The sequence below is a fragment of the Sinocyclocheilus rhinocerous genome, unplaced genomic scaffold (genome assembly GCF_001515625.1).
Source record: "Sinocyclocheilus rhinocerous isolate Xijiao unplaced genomic scaffold, SAMN03320098_v1.1 scaffold352, whole genome shotgun sequence".
Lineage (NCBI taxonomy): Eukaryota > Metazoa > Chordata > Actinopteri > Cypriniformes > Cyprinidae > Sinocyclocheilus > Sinocyclocheilus rhinocerous.
In genome coordinates this window covers 2,115,895-2,134,250 of record NW_015642448.1, presented here as the reverse complement: position 1 = coordinate 2,134,250, position 18,356 = coordinate 2,115,895, and the positions used below count along the sequence as shown (strand labels likewise).

General features: G+C 36.2%; 1 protein-coding gene across 1 annotated transcript in view; it reads left to right on the top strand.

The window, feature by feature from the left end:
- kremen1 (kringle containing transmembrane protein 1) overlaps positions 1 to 17,747 on the top strand; it is a 57,816-nt gene extending 40,069 nt beyond the window's left edge. The window contains exons 4-10 of the mRNA XM_016572828.1: positions 11,419 to 11,543; positions 12,452 to 12,605; positions 12,732 to 12,841; positions 12,955 to 13,177; positions 14,309 to 14,524; positions 15,801 to 15,885; positions 16,227 to 17,747. Coding sequence (XP_016428314.1) covers positions 11,419 to 11,543; positions 12,452 to 12,605; positions 12,732 to 12,841; positions 12,955 to 13,177; positions 14,309 to 14,524; positions 15,801 to 15,885; positions 16,227 to 16,383 — 1,070 coding nt within the window. The 3' untranslated portion in view covers positions 16,384 to 17,747. The remainder of the gene's footprint in view (positions 1 to 11,418; positions 11,544 to 12,451; positions 12,606 to 12,731; positions 12,842 to 12,954; positions 13,178 to 14,308; positions 14,525 to 15,800; positions 15,886 to 16,226) is intronic.
- The last annotated feature ends 609 nt before the right edge of the window (positions 17,748 to 18,356 follow it).

The following is an 18,356-nucleotide window of genomic DNA, read 5'->3' as shown; positions in this document are numbered from 1 at the left end:
GTAGTTAGAGCTTAGTCTGAAGTTCACTTCCAGTACATTTGTAAATTTTACAGCTTCTCAATTTATCATTCATGATAAGTAAATGTATAAATTAGGATGGTCAATTTAAAATGTTAATTTAGCTCAGTTAATAAAAAATAAATAATGTGATAAAAAAAATAAAAAAAAATTTTAAGTAAAAAAAAAAAAGCATTTAATGACCACTGAAGCAATTCATGCTTGATATACTTAAATTGTTTCGGGAATCTGTGTTTCCAAAGTCATTTAATGCAGTGAGGGATGGAAAATACAGTCAGTTCAAAATATCATATTGTTTTATTGTCCTTAGTTCATGATGTCTAATTTTCACAACCCATTGTTTTTTTTTGTTTGTTTGTTTTTTGAAAGACTTACACTATACCATTCAAAGAAAGAATAATACAGTTCAAAATATCATATTGTTTTATTGTCCTTAGTTCATGATGTCTAATTTTCACAACCCATTGTTTTTTTTGTTTTTTTTTGTTTTTTGAAAGACTTACACTATACCATTCAAAGAAAGAATACTATTTTTTTTTATTAATTATTTTATTCAACAAGGATGCATTAAATTAATCAAAAGTGACAGTAAAGACTTACATAACATAGATGCAATAAATGCAGTTTTTTGTACTTTCTATTGATCAAAGAAAAAAAGATCAAAGATCCTGAAAAAGTTGTATCACAGTTTTAACAAAAATATTAGCACAACTGTTTTTAACATTGATAATAATAAGAAACGTTTCTTGAGCATCAAATCTTTTTGAAGAATCATATGACATTGAAGACTGAAGTAATGGCAGCTGATCATTCAGATTTGCCATCACAGGAATAAATTACACATAAAAAATATATCAAAATAGATGTTATTTTAAATTGTAATATTTTTTTTTACAATATTACTGTACTTTTGATGTTTAAAAATGCAGCCTTAGTAAGCATAAGAGACTTCTTTCAAAAACATTTAAAAATCTTACCAACCCCAAACTTTTGAATGGTAGTGTATTTTCAATCTTTCATTGCTATACTAAAAAGACTGCACTTCCATCCTTTCCATCCTAGGTGTTTTTGAAAATCTTTAACTTTATGTTTTAAATGTAACTAAAAATCACTGAGACCACCTTGAAACTGCACAGCATTTTCACACAACTCACTTTTTCATCAGAAAAATCTAGTTAGGATTGTTAGTTTGGCCATCCATCAGTTTGATGTTGTTGTTGTTTTTTTCAGTCACATGTATTCCATTCTGGTTTTCCATACTAGTTTGAGGCCTGCTTCCCAGAGTTTTAGAGCCCATCTCAGGGTTGTGATGCTTGACGTTAACTTAATTTTTCATCTCCAGTTGAACAAATAAGAGCCGTACTCACTGTCCAGCACAATTACACTCACTGACCCATTTCCCAATAGTGCCATACACACATTAATCTGTCTGGATGCCCCTTATCTCTGTGCCTGAGTGGAGCTAACAAAGCCCACCCAACTAATGCCCCTCTAGGCTGAGACTGTCTTCAATGGCAGGCAAATTTAGGACAACGTTTGTCACAGCCAGTTGTCTTCTGTGTTAGGCTCACTGATTTGAGTATGGTTTACCGTAAATGTGTTTGTGTGTACCGGCTTGTAACCCATCTGATTTTTTTTTCATGTCCCAGATTCCCATCAGCTTTCAGGGAATTGCCCATATCAAGTACAGCCCTCCACATGCTCCCGTTTCGGCTTGGGTATCATTAGATGGGTCTTGGGTCTTGGGTGGTGCCCTGAAGCCACGATGCCCACAATGCTGGCAATGAAAGCAAGGCGATTTGTTGGACTTTTTAGCTCCAGGCAGTCGTTATGTTGTAAAATCAGAAAGCAGTCGGCACAATTGTAGTATCACAATCGACACGCGTACATGCACCTGAGGCCGTTTCCCTATTTGTTACACGGGATGAAAGAACAGAATTTACCCCAATCTCCATTAGGCACGCTGTCAAGTGCAAAATGACACTTATCTTTGCAGTATGTATGATTTTTTCCCTTGTTTGTTTTTTTTTTTTCTCTGAATAACAGTAACCTGTCTTAGATGTCTTATCATGTTAACCGTCTCTGTAGACTTATTGTCTCTTTTACCAACACACATACACATATTTATGCACTATTTCATATTATCTAGAAAAGGGATGTAGAAAAACTACAGGTATGTCTTCTTGTCTGTAATGGAGGGGCTTGATGTTTATTTATATGCTGATACACTTAAACTATTTACTTTGAAACTATTTTCACTCAGAAATTGCTAGTAAGTTCCTCAAAGAATTACAAAGAAATGGCAATTAACTGATTCACTGATTAAAATCACTCAATGTGCATATTAACATGATGGGACATGTTTACTTTCACTCTGATCTTTTATAGTAAGCAAATATTCAGCATGTAGGTTTGGTGCCAAATAACTGGGATGGTTAAGAGTCAAGTGAGAGTCATAAGAGAACCAGCTGCATTCCTTTATTTTCTTAAAGTGAACAACAACAGCACCTGTTAAAAGTGCTTTTTTTGCCTTTAATCAATTATCATGCTCTGTTATCAGTCACAGGTATGTGTGATGTTTTGCTCAAGGTTATGTTTGGATATGCTCTTTAACCTTCCACAATAACATATGAGAAGACTGGTTTCAATGCCACACTGACACTGTCAAATGGGAATGTAATCTACCGATTCAGGTTTTGACTTCTGATTTTGAATTCCAGTTCAATGAGTGGTTCCATTAATGATTCTTTTAGTACTTGTAAAAAATTAATATTTTGAAAATAATAATAATAATAATAATAATTTATACAGTAGTATTAATACAATAGTGTTTTCTTTTTGTTTTTTATTATTTATTAATTTGATATTTTTTATACAATATGCTACTGTGAAAACTCTAGTGTATCTTTAACTAAATGTTATCATATGGACAACCAGTCAGTAACTACACTGATTTAAATCTAACAAACCTTACAATAAGTACAACCTCTTTATGTGTTTGATTCACTAAAGATAACCGACTCATAAGAATCATTCATTTGGGAATCAGAATACACTGGGCACACTGTATGCTAATGATGCACTAAAAACACTCATAAGCTTCTTTTGTTCAGGAACTGGATTGCACTGGATGTGCTCTATGTTTTTGACTCATAAGAGTCACTCATTCAGTGGTTGGGCTGTATGTTTTTGATTCCCTAAAAAATACTGACTCTTAAGAGTCAATTGTTCAGGATTCAGAATACACTGGTTGCGCTGTTTTTGATTCATCTGCTTCAGTGGATGATTGCATGTGCGACTCGAATGCAGATCTAATTTTTCCTCTGCGTTCTTCAAATGTACGCACAGATATGGTTATATGAATTCCCTCCTCTATCATGACATCATTTATCTCATGACTGACTAAGCAGACTGATGAAATACGTATAATTGTTCTTAATATCTGATCCTTCATCTTCATTAACAACAACAAAGCACAAATGTCTGTTTTTTTCCCTACTCAGCAAATGTTGATGAACCCTCTTGTGTTTTGGGAGATCAAAGACAGGTGATATTTTTGTGTTCCCTTCTGTCTCTTTAAATTCTTTGGGCCGCTGTACCTCATGACCCAGGGCCGGTCCAGCGAGGGATGAGAGATGAGATCTGTAGAGCTCTTTTCACTCATCTGCCCTCTGAAAACATTCCCTCAATCTTTAATTAAGCATGCAGTCACTCCCTGAAGGCCGTGGCGGTGAAAAGCATTGATCTTAGCTTCAATTGTGTTGTAACACGGCCTCAGGCACGACTAGTGCAATGTGCCCATCACCTTGCAGATGCACAACAAGGGAAAGTATGCCGTGAAGTTGCGCAGCAGGGCTCATGTGTCCCCTGTTAAAGGGCCTTTGGTATTGTTTGTGTTCCTTGCATGTCGTACTCCAACTGATGATTTATACTCAAGATGTTTGTAATGACCCCATTGACTTGTTCCTTTGATTCTCACTCTTTCTCTCTCCCAGTATAAATCTCAGTTGCTACATGTATGATAGATCCAGGGGTCATGGGTAAAGTGCGGCATAACACAAACAAAAGCTCAGTCAGAAACGCCTGCCTCATAAACAAAGCTGCACTGTCAAATCCCCCCCGAGCAGAAAATGAAAGCATATTAATAGTCTGTTTTTTATGAAATGATCCACAATATCAACAAATTAATTTCACTCCGAAGCAGATCCAGCTGTCGTAATTGTAAAAAAGAAGAAGAAAAAAGTTAAACCAAACCACATGTACTCAGGGCTGGTTAAGTGTGTCTGTAACAGGAGGGAGCCTGCCAAAACAGGAAAACAACTTTAGTATCAGAATTAATGACAGACAAGCAGATCCAAAAGCAAAAAAGAGGATGCGAGGATTCTTTTGAATGATTTACCAACAAATCACCAATCCCCAGATGCTTAATATAGTCATTTTATAGGTGTTTTACACCAAACTGTGAAGTGCAGCACTAAAACTAGATAATTGCTGGTGTTTAAAACCCTCCTCTACCCAAAAGCGGTGAATCTGAAATAATAATTTGAAGCAACATGAAGTGTAGGTGTTTGTAGCAATGCGTCAAGTAGAAGAAAGTTTAACTTTATGCAAATGAGAAGCAATGGGATGCGGCAACTACCAATAAGATCGAAGACTTCCTGTGATGTTTTTGCTTTTAAAGATTTTTTTTGAGTACATTTTGATTAAATGTAAATTAATTTTTAATTTAATTTAATTTTTTTTACTTTTGAGTAAATAGATGTTTATTAAATGCAAAATGTAAATTAACTTTTAATGTAAATTCATTTTTAATTGAATTTAATTTTATGTGTACCTTATTTGCTATCATTAAATTTTATTATTTAATGATATAGCATTATTTAAATTGTATTAGTGCATTAGTATATTTTTTTAATAAAAGAAAATGAATGACTGATATTAGTTTATCTGTCATTAGGCATCCTGCTCCCTAAATATCTGTATCAACATTGACTATTAAAAAAACAGTTGGTGGAAATGGGGTAGAAGTTTGTGAGCAGTTTCACTGTTCTATATGACCACTGTTCTATATATCTACCCACGTACATGGGCATAATAAGAAATCGTGGGCATTTCAAGAGATTTTGATTTATTCATTGATACTGTCAGCCCACCAGTACTGTTAAAGCAAACGCCTACTACAACCAACAATACGGCAACTAAGTGACCTCCAGCAATAAAATGGCTGTCAGTGTGAACACCCCTTGAGAGCACGAGGTGTTGACATGACTGTAGATGTGTTAATGAACTTGTGTTGTGACAGCCAGAGGAATACATCTGTGGAATAAACCTGTTGTTGTTGTGGGAGATGTGTGTGTGTGTGTGTGGGTTTGTGTATGTGGACTACACAAAAATTTATATCGTTTTCTAATCTAAAAAAAAACAAAAAAAAAACAAAGAAAATTTAGTCATTATTTACTCAGGCTTCGTTTACACGACAACGATTTAGTCGATTGCGTTTTTAAAAATGTTCAAGTATACATGACAACGTTTTCAAAACGATTCACGTTTACACATATCTGCGAAAACGGCCAAAAACGCTGTATTACATATGCCAGGCCAGTAGTTGGCGCTGTCACCTTGTTAGTAAACAGTACCTGTTGCCGTGTGTATATGATGCGTCTCCGCTGTTGGTTGTAATATTAATGAAGTAAATCCACACTTTGCTGAAGAAGCGTTAGCAAACTCTTAAACAGCAACAACAGTACCATGTACTCCGCCATAGTTGTGTATGTTTGTTCGCGCTTGCCTTTAAAATCGACACGTACTGCGCATATGTCTACATACCTAACACGTAGCTACTATGCACACGTATGACGTCAGTGTTTTCAAAGATTCCCGTTTTGGGTGTTTACATGGAAACGACAATGGTGGCGTTTTCAAAAACTTGCACTTTGAAACCCGTTTTCAAAAATATGCGTTTTCAGTCCTCAAAACGCCGTTGTCGTGTAAACGAACTGTCAAAACGCATAAAAAGTTTCCCGTTTTTGGCTGAAAACGTTGTCGTGTAAATGGCCCCTTACTCTCCAAAACCGATTTACTGTCTTTCTTTTCTGCAATACACAACTGATCACTCTTGTACTGATTGCTCTTTTCCATGTACTTTAGTGAATTTGGAACAGGAGCTTAAAGCACCTTGAAAGTCTCATAGAAACAGTCTGCACAACTTCTAGATACATACATGCTTTGTGTAATGAACATAATTAAATTTTAACTTTATTTGCTGAAAATTTTGACATCTTGCCATGCCCAAATTCTCCTTGGTGCATTTACGCATCCAGAAGCAGTTGCGATGTCTGATTAATGAATAAATCATTCTTCTGAAACATGGTGAACAAATGATGGCAGAATTGAAATGTTTGGCTGAAACATTCAGAAAGACAGACTGTCTTATTAGCAATAACAAGACGTCTCTTTATTATTTCAGCCCCTCTCCCTAAAGTGTATCTCAGCTCTTGACTAAAAGTGTTCCTGGCAGTGTCAGCAGGGTGTGGCACAGAAAAGAACTTATGAATGTTTTTTGGAAAAAAAAGAAACACCCACAATCCTCTGCAAAAAGAAAGAGGAAAAATGCACCCCAGATGTCATCTGAATTTATGTCTGTAATTACCTTATTTTAATAACACAGAGAGAGAGTGAAAGAGGGAAAGAGAGAGGCCCTCTCAGACATGCTTATCCGCTGCTTCTGCCAAGTGCATTGGCCAAGAAGTGCAGCGTTTGATGTTGTTGTGTTTGTTATCTGGGTGTTTCTTTCCTTCTTCCTTTTGTCAGTCTCTCTCTCCCTCTCCTTTTGAAAGCTATTATGTCTGCCTCTCCGCTTCAGCAGACTTGTGACACGTCTATCACTCTTGCGTCACCCCCATAAAGCCCTGCAATAATGAAAATCTAAATTGTGAAAAGCACGGATGACTCACCGCAGCTAAGATATGATGTGCAATATAAGGCCAGAGACCATAGTTTCTGCTCTGAACAATATCGCCAGTTCTAGAGCGCTTAAGAGAATATCAGTGGAATTTACTGTCTCTGTAGAGTTTTTGAAGATGAGAGTGGAACTGCCACTCTTCAGAAGAGGCTTATTGGAGAAAGCAGACAGCTGGGATAATTCATGAGTTCTGGTGGTCTTGTGATTAAGGATCTGGGCTTGAAATGGAAAGTTATTGATAAGTGCATGCTATATGTGGTTACGAAAGAGCACAGGCTGGTCACTTCAACATGTTTATGATTTATTGTTTTTAGTTAATTTATATAAATTCACATCAAATCTACCGTAAATGGAATCTTGAGAGAGATTTGATTAAAATAAATACTGTATTTCCTTCACATGTAAAAACTCTCATTTTGGTTGCATGAATTGATTTGATACTTCAGTGACCCACATAACTCACTTTTCCCCGTAGCTGGAGTAAATATTATATTTGAGGTTATGAATATCAACATTTCACCTAGTATTAATTATTCTGCTGATTAATTCAAATATTTTTTCTTCTTTTTTACCTTTCATTGTTTCCTTGTTTTCTTTTTCTCTTTCTTTTGTATTTTCAGTATACTATTACAGTATTTATTAATATTTTGTATTAGCTTTAATTTTTATATTTTCAGTAGACATTAGCAGAGAATGAAGAGAGGAGTGATCGATATACATTAAGGTCAGTAGGATTTTGTGATTTGTGCCATACTCTTTCTGCAGCTCTGAGCTTAGAAAGATGCTCACGGAGAACATCAGATAGCCAAGGGGCTGAAGAGGTGGTACGAGCTGGCCTGGAAGACAAGGGGCAGACACTGTCTAAACAAGACGTAAGAGTGGAGCAGAAAGTATCAGTAGCACTGTTAACATCAAGAGATGATAACTGTTCAGGGGAAGGAAGCAAAGATGAAACCATAGCAGATAGCTGGGAGGCTATCTTATTATTGTGGAGATAGCCGGGAGGCTATCTTATTATTACTATCTTATTATTATTATCTTATTATTAAATTATTGTGCTAACTTTACAGCTCTGCTTGTAATATGAAAAGGTCCCTTCCGTTTTTCAAAAGATTGGAACTTAGCCATTGAATGAAATTGTAATCTGATGTGTTTTTCAAACTATAACCTGTACATCAAGGTAAAGTGAGTTGTTTTTTCTTTGTTAGTTGTCATTTAGCAGATAGTTTTCCTCTAAATTGATTCAAGGTAAACTAACTCAGGTGCCTTGCTCAAGAGCACAATTGTGATTGCCATCAGTGTTCCTGGGCCGCCCTGTACAGCAATCAAACCCGCAACCTTACGAAAACACAGAATAGATATTTCATAATGGGCCTGCATAGCATCAAATATCACACTGTGTTTTACACTGTGTATCACACTGTGAAGCATTTAATAATTTTCTGCATTTCAGCAGAGTAGACTGGAACCAGCCACATTCCCAACTGTCTTTAATTTAAGACTCCAGTTCTTTCCGTGTTGAGATGCAGATGCAGGCCTGGCTGTAAAAAAAAAAATACATGTGTATGTGTGTGTGTATGAGTATGTGCTGCATCTTTCCATTGTGAAAGTGTGTGTTTTCCTGAAAGCAGTATCTGGATGCGAGCCAGTCTAAACGAGGCACATTAGCACACGTAATGCTATCGCATTTGCCAGCCAAGCGCCTTATAAAATCTTCAAATTCCACTCTACACTTTGAAGTCGATTGCATTACTTTTAAAGCATGGATATTTGCAGTTGTTACCCTTGTTCAGCACGTCTTTAGTGCATGAGGTATGTTATGCAGTTCTCTTTTGAAGTTTTCTGAGGTAAGTTAACTAAAAACAGCAGCTGTGTTGGTGAAAGAGATTTTTTCTGGGCAGGGGGGGAAGCAAACCCTGTGCGTGATGAGAGGTTAAGGACAGATAAATTGATGGTAAAGTACAATCACTCTGTCAGAAGCAGAAGACCTGCAGTCTTTAATCTTGCATGAGCCCTGGAGAGCAGAATGTCCTGCTTTCAAGTTCAGAGCTATTGCCACTGAGTGGAGAAGGAACGGCAAAGAGAAATTGTCTCTTTCCCCCCTCTACAGGCATGCTAGAGTGAAAAATGAGATTCTGTTCTCTGTAAAAGCATATCGGTGTAATTAAGGCTTTTGTCCTCTATCTAACGATCATAATTACATGCAGTCTTCCATTTAATTTCCACCCAGAAATTCCTCACTGGCAGCCATGGATCATCGTCAGATCCAGTCCACTAGAACAGGCCTGTGTTTGACTCAACACGGCTCATGTGGACATTGTTCCAGATTTACGAGGGGGAGGAACACGCTGCACTGCAGTTTGCGGTGGTTTTTTACACTCTGATTAATGAGAGGAACAGACTGTGGATTATATTGTACATGTCTGTGTTTAGACAAGTAGGAAAGTTGTAGGGTTTGCACAGTCTTTGTCTGTTGAACTCTTAGCCAACACTTGTGTTACGGTCATTTTGAATAATACATTTACGTATAAAGGAAAACTAAACTTACTCTTTTGAAAAAAAGAGCCTAATTTTCTCCTTAGTGAAAGTGCAAATATTATGCAGAACAATCAGCCAATCAGAGCAGATGTTTAAATGAATTATTTCGGACCAATGAGATTTCGCTGTGGGTGGAGCTACTGAGCATGACGCAAAAGTCCCTCACAATGGCATTAATAATAAGTACATTAATACACTACTGATTCAACATTGATTCAACATTGATAAGTGTTAGAAATATTTCTTGAGCATCAAAACAGCATATTAGAACGATTTCTGGAGGATCATGAGACATTGAAGACTGGCGTAATGATGCTGAAAATTCAGCTTTGCCATATAAATTTAAGAAATTACATTTTAAAATATATTAAAACAGAAAACAGTTGTTTTAAATTTCACAGTATTACTCTTTATGCTGTATTTTTGATAAATGCAGCCTCTGTGAGCATAAGCAACATCTTTTGGGCAACATCCAAAAATCTTCTTTCAGCAACATTTAAAACCCCAAAAGTTTGAATGGTAGTGCATATTCAAATAGTTCTTAAAGGTACAGTAACAACAACAGCCTTTTTAATTTTAAAGGTCACAAAAATGGTGTAAAATGGTAATGTTTTTGGATTAAGGAATTGTAACTAACATAGATTGCAGAAGAAAAATGAAATGTTATAAAATTGATCATATGCCATCCTTAAATGGTGTATTTAAAAGTTAACATTGCCTTTAATATTTACTTTGTGTAATCTTATTATTAACAGAACTACTCGAGATCTGTTTATATGGAGATGTACTGCACCAGCATGATCTGTCAGTAGTTAATCTGTGTTTGTGTTTTGACTGACTGCATGCACTTCATTATTGTACTTTTCCTGCTAGAATTTCACTGTTCATCAAACAGCATAAAATATTTCAGTAAAACACTTTACACAGACTCAGAGAGACAGAATGTGTGTGTGTATGTGTGGCCTGAGTTGGCCCCAATGTGTATCCCTTTGAAAACAAAACTTTTCTATGTATCCAGTGAGCAGCACACGGCCTGTGCAAGTGCTGACTTGCGCTGAGATGAGTTCTTGAGTGTCTGAGAGAGTTCTTATAGTCCTTATCGCCAGTCTGCAATCAAACATTTCACTATGTAACCTACACCGTCATCCAAATGTTCTTCAGAACTGTTCTGATAGAACAGATACACTTACGTTCACACAAATAAATCCCAATCATCCATTCATTTTTTGCATAAAAGGCATGTATGTGTGTGTGCTGAATGCCTCTGTGTTACTATCTGGTTTCTAGGGTCTTGTAAATGGTTTTAGCACATTGCTATGCAGTTGTTAGGTTTTTCTCTGTGGTTTCTAGGTGTTTGCTCTCCCACGTCTCTCCATGCTGAAAAAAAAAAACCCTGTTAAAACTGGCGTAAACTGACTTGCTGGTGTAAGATGGTCTTCAGCTGGTTGGCAAAGATGGTTTGTAGGTGTGTCATCAATGGCACTGACATGGACTTTCAGACATTTTCTAGATTCCAGCACCCTCTCTCTGTCTCCTTTTCTATCTGACCTCTGTGTTCTCTCACTCTGAGACCTCATTCAGTTCATAATTAACAAAACCCCCAGAATCCATCTGTGCATTCCCTTAGGATGAGGTTTAGTCACATACAGGGCTCTCCATTCTCACACTGTTCAGGCTATGCGTGCTGTTTTAATCATAGTTCATAAAACACCTCAGTCTTTAAGACACGTTTCCAGACGATTTACCGGCAGAGGGAAGTTAATGATTTGCAAGTGTGAGTTACTGCATTTAATGTTGCTAAATTTCTACAATATGCCCATGTAATTTTTCCAGTGATTCATATATATATATATATATATATCCCATTGTCTTTGATTAATCTCCCTCTCTTTCTCCTTCAGTGCCTGGTAACCTGGGCTGTTTTAAGGACAGCGGTGATCCAACACCTTTATCTGGAGGCTACCAGACCTCCAACAAACTCACTATTCAGAACTGCATCAACTTCTGCCGCAACCAAAGATACAAGGTACTAATTACACGATGGGAAATGCAATCAACAGCAAGTTATAGAATAATTTATTATTCTATGCATTAGTTGCATATTATTTGATGGATAAGTTATTACACCACATTACTTTAGTTTGGTGTCTTAACGTCTCGAACCTGACTACATCCACATCAGGTTCATTATTATTAATCAATGTTTTGCCACATGAATATAGAATTCAATTCATGCTCGGTTACATATGTACATTTATTTGGTACTTCACAAAAGTTTTAAATGTGACTTATCCAATCAGATTTTATAGCTAAAATGATCTGTTTTATAAAACACAAGTTAACTCATTATGTGGGAATCTCACAAACAGTCATATTTTATCCCCAAATCAAAAGATAAAAAATGGTAAATTATATTTTACGTAAGATCTAAATTTATTCAAACTAAACTAAACTATATATTTTTTACTTTATATATATAGGCTATATATATACATATACTAAAATAAACACTAAAATGAAAATAAAAATAAATAAAAACTATATAAACATAAAAAAACTACAAAAAATTATGAAAACTTTAAACATTACATTTTAACATTAAAATAAAAAACAGGAAATATAAAAACTGATTAAAAATAATAAATATTAAATATGAAAAAAGATGTGCATTAATATACACACTTAAAAATAACCTTTTCCCTGTAATATTGATTTTTGTCCTGCCTTATTCAATCAATTTTTTTTTCACAGTTAATGAAATGACTCAACAAAAAATAAATAAATAAATAAGAATCAATATTTGTTCTAGATGTAATCATGTGCATTTGCTTGCGTGGGAAGAAATCAATAATGTATATTGTATTTGGCTTGCTTTTCTGATTGTCTGCACCCTTGGATTGCTCTGGTTTTCATTTGAGGATTCTTTTCTTTCAGCTCGCCGGGATGGAATCAGGCTATGCTTGTTTCTGCGGCAACGACCTTGATTATCATCGTCACGGTGATGCTCCAAGCACAGAGTGTAACCATGTGTGTTTTGGAGATCACACTCAGCCATGTGGAGGCGACGGACGTGTCATAGTCTTCGACAGTAAGTTTTCATAGTCTCATTACCTTACCACTGATTCCCAGAGTTAAGGATGGAATTAAGGACTAAACCTTCCAGGCTTCCTTTCATTATTTAGTAAAAGCTGAAGCTGTCACTTTTCTCCTATAGCAAAAGTAGGCGCTTGTGGAGGAAACTACACGTCACCCTCTGCAGTAATCTACTCTCCTGATTTCCCGGACAAATACAGACCTGGCAGGGTCTGCTATTGGACCATTCAGGTACAATTAATGCTTTAATATCCTAATGGAGAGAGAGACTGCTAGAGCCAAAACACATAATATGTATCTGGCATACTGATAGCTGTCTGGTCTTTGTCATGTCGCTCTTCCAGGTTCCAGGTGCTTCCGTCATTCTGTTCAACTTTACTTTCTTCAATATCGTGGATCAGACTGATATGGTGGAACTGTTGGATGGCTACTCCAATCAGGTGGTGGCACGATTCGATGGCCGCAATCCACCGCGGGACATCGTGAACATCACTGCAGACTTTGTCATTTTGTATTTTTACTCAGACAGGACAAATGAGGCACAGGGGTTTTCTATTCTTTATCATGGTGAGGATTTCTTTTGATTTAACATTTGACTGACCACTTATATATGGTCATATCACTGCAGATGATACACAAAAACAGTGTGTGAAACTGCTCATATCTGCTAAATGATTACACTACTGTTCAAACGTTTGTGGTCAGTTGGATTCATTTTGTAATTAATGCTTTTTTCAGAAAGGATGCATTAAATTTTTTTTTTTTTTTTAAATCTTGAGCAGCAAATCAGCATATTAAAATGATTTCTGAAGGATCATGTGACACTGAAGACTGGTGTAATGATGCTGGAAATTCAGCTTTGCCATTTTTTTTATATATTAAAATAAAAACCTTTTCCATCTAATTTTCTATTTAAAACTATTTACAGTTATATATAAATACTTCCTTACAATATTACAATTTTAGCTCTCTGTTTGTTCAAATGAATGCATATAAAATAATAGTTTCTTATGTTTCTTACTTTTAAAAAACGTACAGACCCCAAACTTTTGAGCAGTAGTGTATTTTGTCGACTTTTACAACTACATTAGCATATAGATGGCCTAAAAACAGACTAAAAACAACAAAACTCTAAAACTGTTAGTGAGGACACCAAACACAGTCAGTTGTTTTTTTATGACTTTAAAATAAAAACAGTCAAAATACTTGAAAGATAGTCTTAAAAATAAATAAATAGAAGTCAAATACGTGTTAGTAGTGCTCTAGGGGTGCTTTTTGTCATATCTTGACCATTTTCAGACGCGCTGACACTTTCTGTTGTTTTATTTTGAGAGGCAGAGTTCAATAACCACAATCTGAGGAAGAATAAAAGGGAGTGGGAAGTATGAAATGGAAAAAGGTTTTTCTGAAAGAAAAGGTCAGCAAAGCAAATTGGCTTTCACTATTCACAGAACCTTTTTCCCCTGCAGGCAGAGTTTGATTCAAACACTACATACTGCGTTTATATCTGCGTCTGCAATGCTGAATGAAAGACGTGATGTTATTTTGAAAGAGCTGAGAAATCTCTCTCCGTAATGTCCGGGGGGACGTCAAAAGAGACGTTACGAATTTTAACCAGATGATGCATATCTTATCAATGAATTTTTGCGGTTTTGCTTGTGTTTCATTAGCTGATTGCCACATATTATTTCCCCACAGCTTTCAGAAATCAAGCAGTCTCACCTGTGGAGGAGGATGATGATGGTGATGAAGAGGACACCAGTACAGTGCGGCCCCATACGGGAAGCACTACAGCAAAATCAAATACCAGTCAGAACGGAAAATCCTCCCTCCGGTACTACGTAATCACATCAAGTCCTGCAAACATGCCAGGTCAGTGGCCTGGACCGGGCCGGACCGCGCGCCACAGCACCAGTATGTGTCCAGTTCTCTTCATTACGCTCATTATTCATTCTGCTCCTCTTACTCCTTTCCACACTTACTTGTCGTACTAGATATCATCACCAACTAGATGTAGACTTGTAGTGCAATTTTTTGCCAAGTATATTAGAAATGTATTTAGGATCTAAAAAGTCATATCTAGTTTTAAAAAAATGACAAGGAAGGAAAAAATTATATTGCCTTTTTTTTTATGCTCCAATATAACCACACATAATAATACATAGTAATAATTATCTACAAACACTACCATTCAGAAGTTTGGGGTTAGTACGTTTTTTTATTTTTATTTGTATAAATTAATACTTTTATTCAGCATGGACACATGTTCAAAAGTGTCAGTAACAAATTTTACACTGTTGCAAAATATCTTGAGAAATATGCTGTTAATTTGAACTTTTTATTCATCTTTCAAAGAATCCTGAAAATCCTGAAAAATGTATCATAGTTTTCACAAAAATATTATTATTATATTATTATTAAAATTGTTAAAATATTATTATATAGTATTACAATGATTAAAATATTATTATATAGCATTTTTGATCAAATAAATGCAGCCTTGGTGAGCATAAGAAACTTTTAAAATAAAAATTTAAGATTAATTTAAGATTCAAAAAAAATCTTACTGACCTCAAACTGTTCAATGGCAGTTTATTTGATTAAATATGTTTTAAGTATATGAAACATGCCACAGGGAAACTTCTGAAAACCTTTTTTCTACTAAAGGCTAAATCAGAAATGATATTAAACATATTAAAAATCACAAAACTAGTCCAATAACACAATCTTTAGGGAACTTAATGGCCATGTATAAAGTGCATAAAAATTACCTCAATATTCACAATGTTGCTTAATTTTATATTGCAAGGAAAGTTAAAATAAATATATTGAATATTATTTGCTACAGTTATTGTTACTGAGCTAAAATTGTGGAGGCTGTTAAAATATAAATTTACCAAAAAGAGAAAGATTATGAAAGCTTCCTTGGAGATCCCATATTAATTCATTATTATTTTACAGTAGTAAAATTACCTTTAATGTAGGATCTGGGGAAATGGTTAATATATTTTTTATTGTTAGCTTTTGAATTTTCGCTTATGTTAGCTGTGCTTTACATTTCCATAGCTAGCCACTCTTTATACTAGTTACTTGAGTTTTCACGAGTGATAACCTTATCTTTCAGTACAACTGTGTAATTATGAGGCTGCATTAGTTTTACTGTCACTATTAAACGTGTTGTGTTTTACAGTGTGGACCATCTATGCATTAGCTGCTCTGCTAACGCTAACAGTCATAGCCATGGTGGCCAAACTGCTCCTGCATCTTACTGTAAAGTAAGTGCATATGCTACAAAACAAATGTTTTATGAAGTTCTTCAGTTTAAGATGTTACTATAAAGCATCAAATGAAGAATTATGATTATGATTGATTTAACTAGCTTATCTTCCCCAGTTTTTATTGCAGGTAAAGGAGGGCCATGCTTTGATTTGCTACTTTATCAGTACACTGTTGGCAGATTTATAGTGTCCATTTAGTTGTTAATAGACATTCGTCTGCACATTTTGCATGTCATTTGGTTTTACCCGGCATTTTGTAGCACACATGAAAGTTTGATTTGAATCAACTTCTCCTTTCTCGTTCCTTATCTAATTTTGTATTTGTCTTCCCCTCTCAGATCCCCGTCCATCCCGTCAATCAGCGGGTCAGATTCGTGTGCGCAGAGCGCTACGTCTGAACCCTGGATCATCTTCTACAGACCTTCTACCATCTCTCTGTTTAAGAAGAAACTCAAGAACCACCATGGAGACCTCAGCCCTCTCGTGGGAAACTAACCTCAACGCCTCTGACCTCTATGGCTGCTTTAGCCCCCTAAAGGATGCACACACTGTACGCAATGCCGGTCTTCTGCTGCTGGGCTACAAAAAAGCATCCGATCGATGCCTAATTCACTTCAAATGACCAGTGCAGGGTCCAGCCTATATGTGCCGATCAGTTGTTGGTAAAAAACAAACAAACTGCGCAAAAAGAGCTTGACGCTAGCCGATGCGCTTACTCTCGATTTGCATCTTAACCAATCACAAATCATGTGACAGGTGCACACATAAACCAAGCGATTTGATTAGCAAAAGAGTGCTGGGATGTTTCTGTTGCCACAGACCAAAGTGAACAAATGACCACTGGTGAAAAATGGATAGTGGCCCAGTCGTTTCTCCAGGTGCTTTCACAGAAGCGATCAGCCGATAAGCGTCTGCATTAAAGCAAGCACAAGACTCCCTGTGGAGCACACTGAAAGACAAAACCACTTACATAACCAAAATAATGCCACGGTACCCAACCAGCCCCTGTGGAGGAGAGATACGATTCTGTTTCCCTCGCTTTTTAACCTCTAATGTAGGTCACCTGTTGTTGAGGAGCACAGAACTCCTTTCTTCAGATGTAAGAGAGCTGGCTGAACCGGCAGAGGATTGATGTCACAATCATGTCGAGAGCAATTCGGACTCAAAGTGAACAACAAAAACGTCTCGAGAGAGAGAATCGGCGAGAGAGCCAAAGCCTGAAATTGCTACAAGTTGGGCGATGTTCAAAATTGAGCTGACATCCCTTTGGACCTCGCTTTCGTCTCTTGTCATTTGTGTTGGGTTTTGATCTTTCTGCATTGCCTTTAAGTGCCTTCAGGACTGAAAAACCTCTTTTGTCTGTCTTCTATGCTGTCACAATGTCTCGGTGATGTAAACAAGCATTGATCCTTCGGAGCATTGAATTGCAAATGAGAATAAGCACTAAGGAAGTGTTTTTTCTTCTTGGGGATTCTCAAGACAAATGTAGTCCTGTGGGTGTCATTGGGGCATATTATTCTTGTCAGGTTTTTCGACTTGAGCAAGAGAAGCATTGTGATGAACATTGTGTATTTCTGTGTGGGAACAATCAAACATCACCCCCTTTCATTTCACTCCCCAACAGAGGCAGTGGTGAAATTCTTCCAAAACAATTTGCTCTTTATCCCCCTTCACCACAACATGAGCTCTCACATTCTGAAGCACTTTTCCAGCCAGCCGAAAACCATACGGGTCACTGTACTGCTTGCTGCGAGGATTGAGGACGTTCCTATGAAGGAATGCGCAAACCGGTTAAAATGGATAGTTCATCCAAAAATTTACATTCTGTCAGCATTTACTCGCCCTCATGTCGTTCCAAACCTATATGACTTTCTTGGAACACAAAATAAGATATTTTGAAGAATGATTTATCCATACATTGAAAGTCAGTGAAATCATTAATGCCTCATTCATGAAATATTTTTTTTTTGTGTGTGTGTAAATTGTTCATAAAGCCACTCTGACGCATTCACAAAAGTGTTTGTATTTTCAAAATGTTAATTGGTATGAAAAAATGTACACCTGCTCCCAACCATGCGTAAATGGTGCATAAAAAAAGTTAACATTAGTTATTTACCTGTTTATTATCGATTATATATTATGCATTTACTGAAAAAGGCACATTGATTGTACCCAAATGACTTTCATTGTATGGACAAAAAAGTGAGTAATTTATGACAGATACTTCATTTTTTGAATAAACTATCCTGTTAAGTTTCACAACATTTAGCTTGCAGGTTTCAGCACTTGCACAGCCATCAGTCACACTTCAAAAGTTTTGTACTTAGTTCTGTGTGTAGTACTTAATGTGACTTTTAGTAATATTGTAAAGGCTCTTTTGAGAACATTCACATGGGTGATCAACATTACCTTATTTGTGGGTATGTCACTAATGCCACTCTTACCGACAAAAACAAATGAACAGTCAC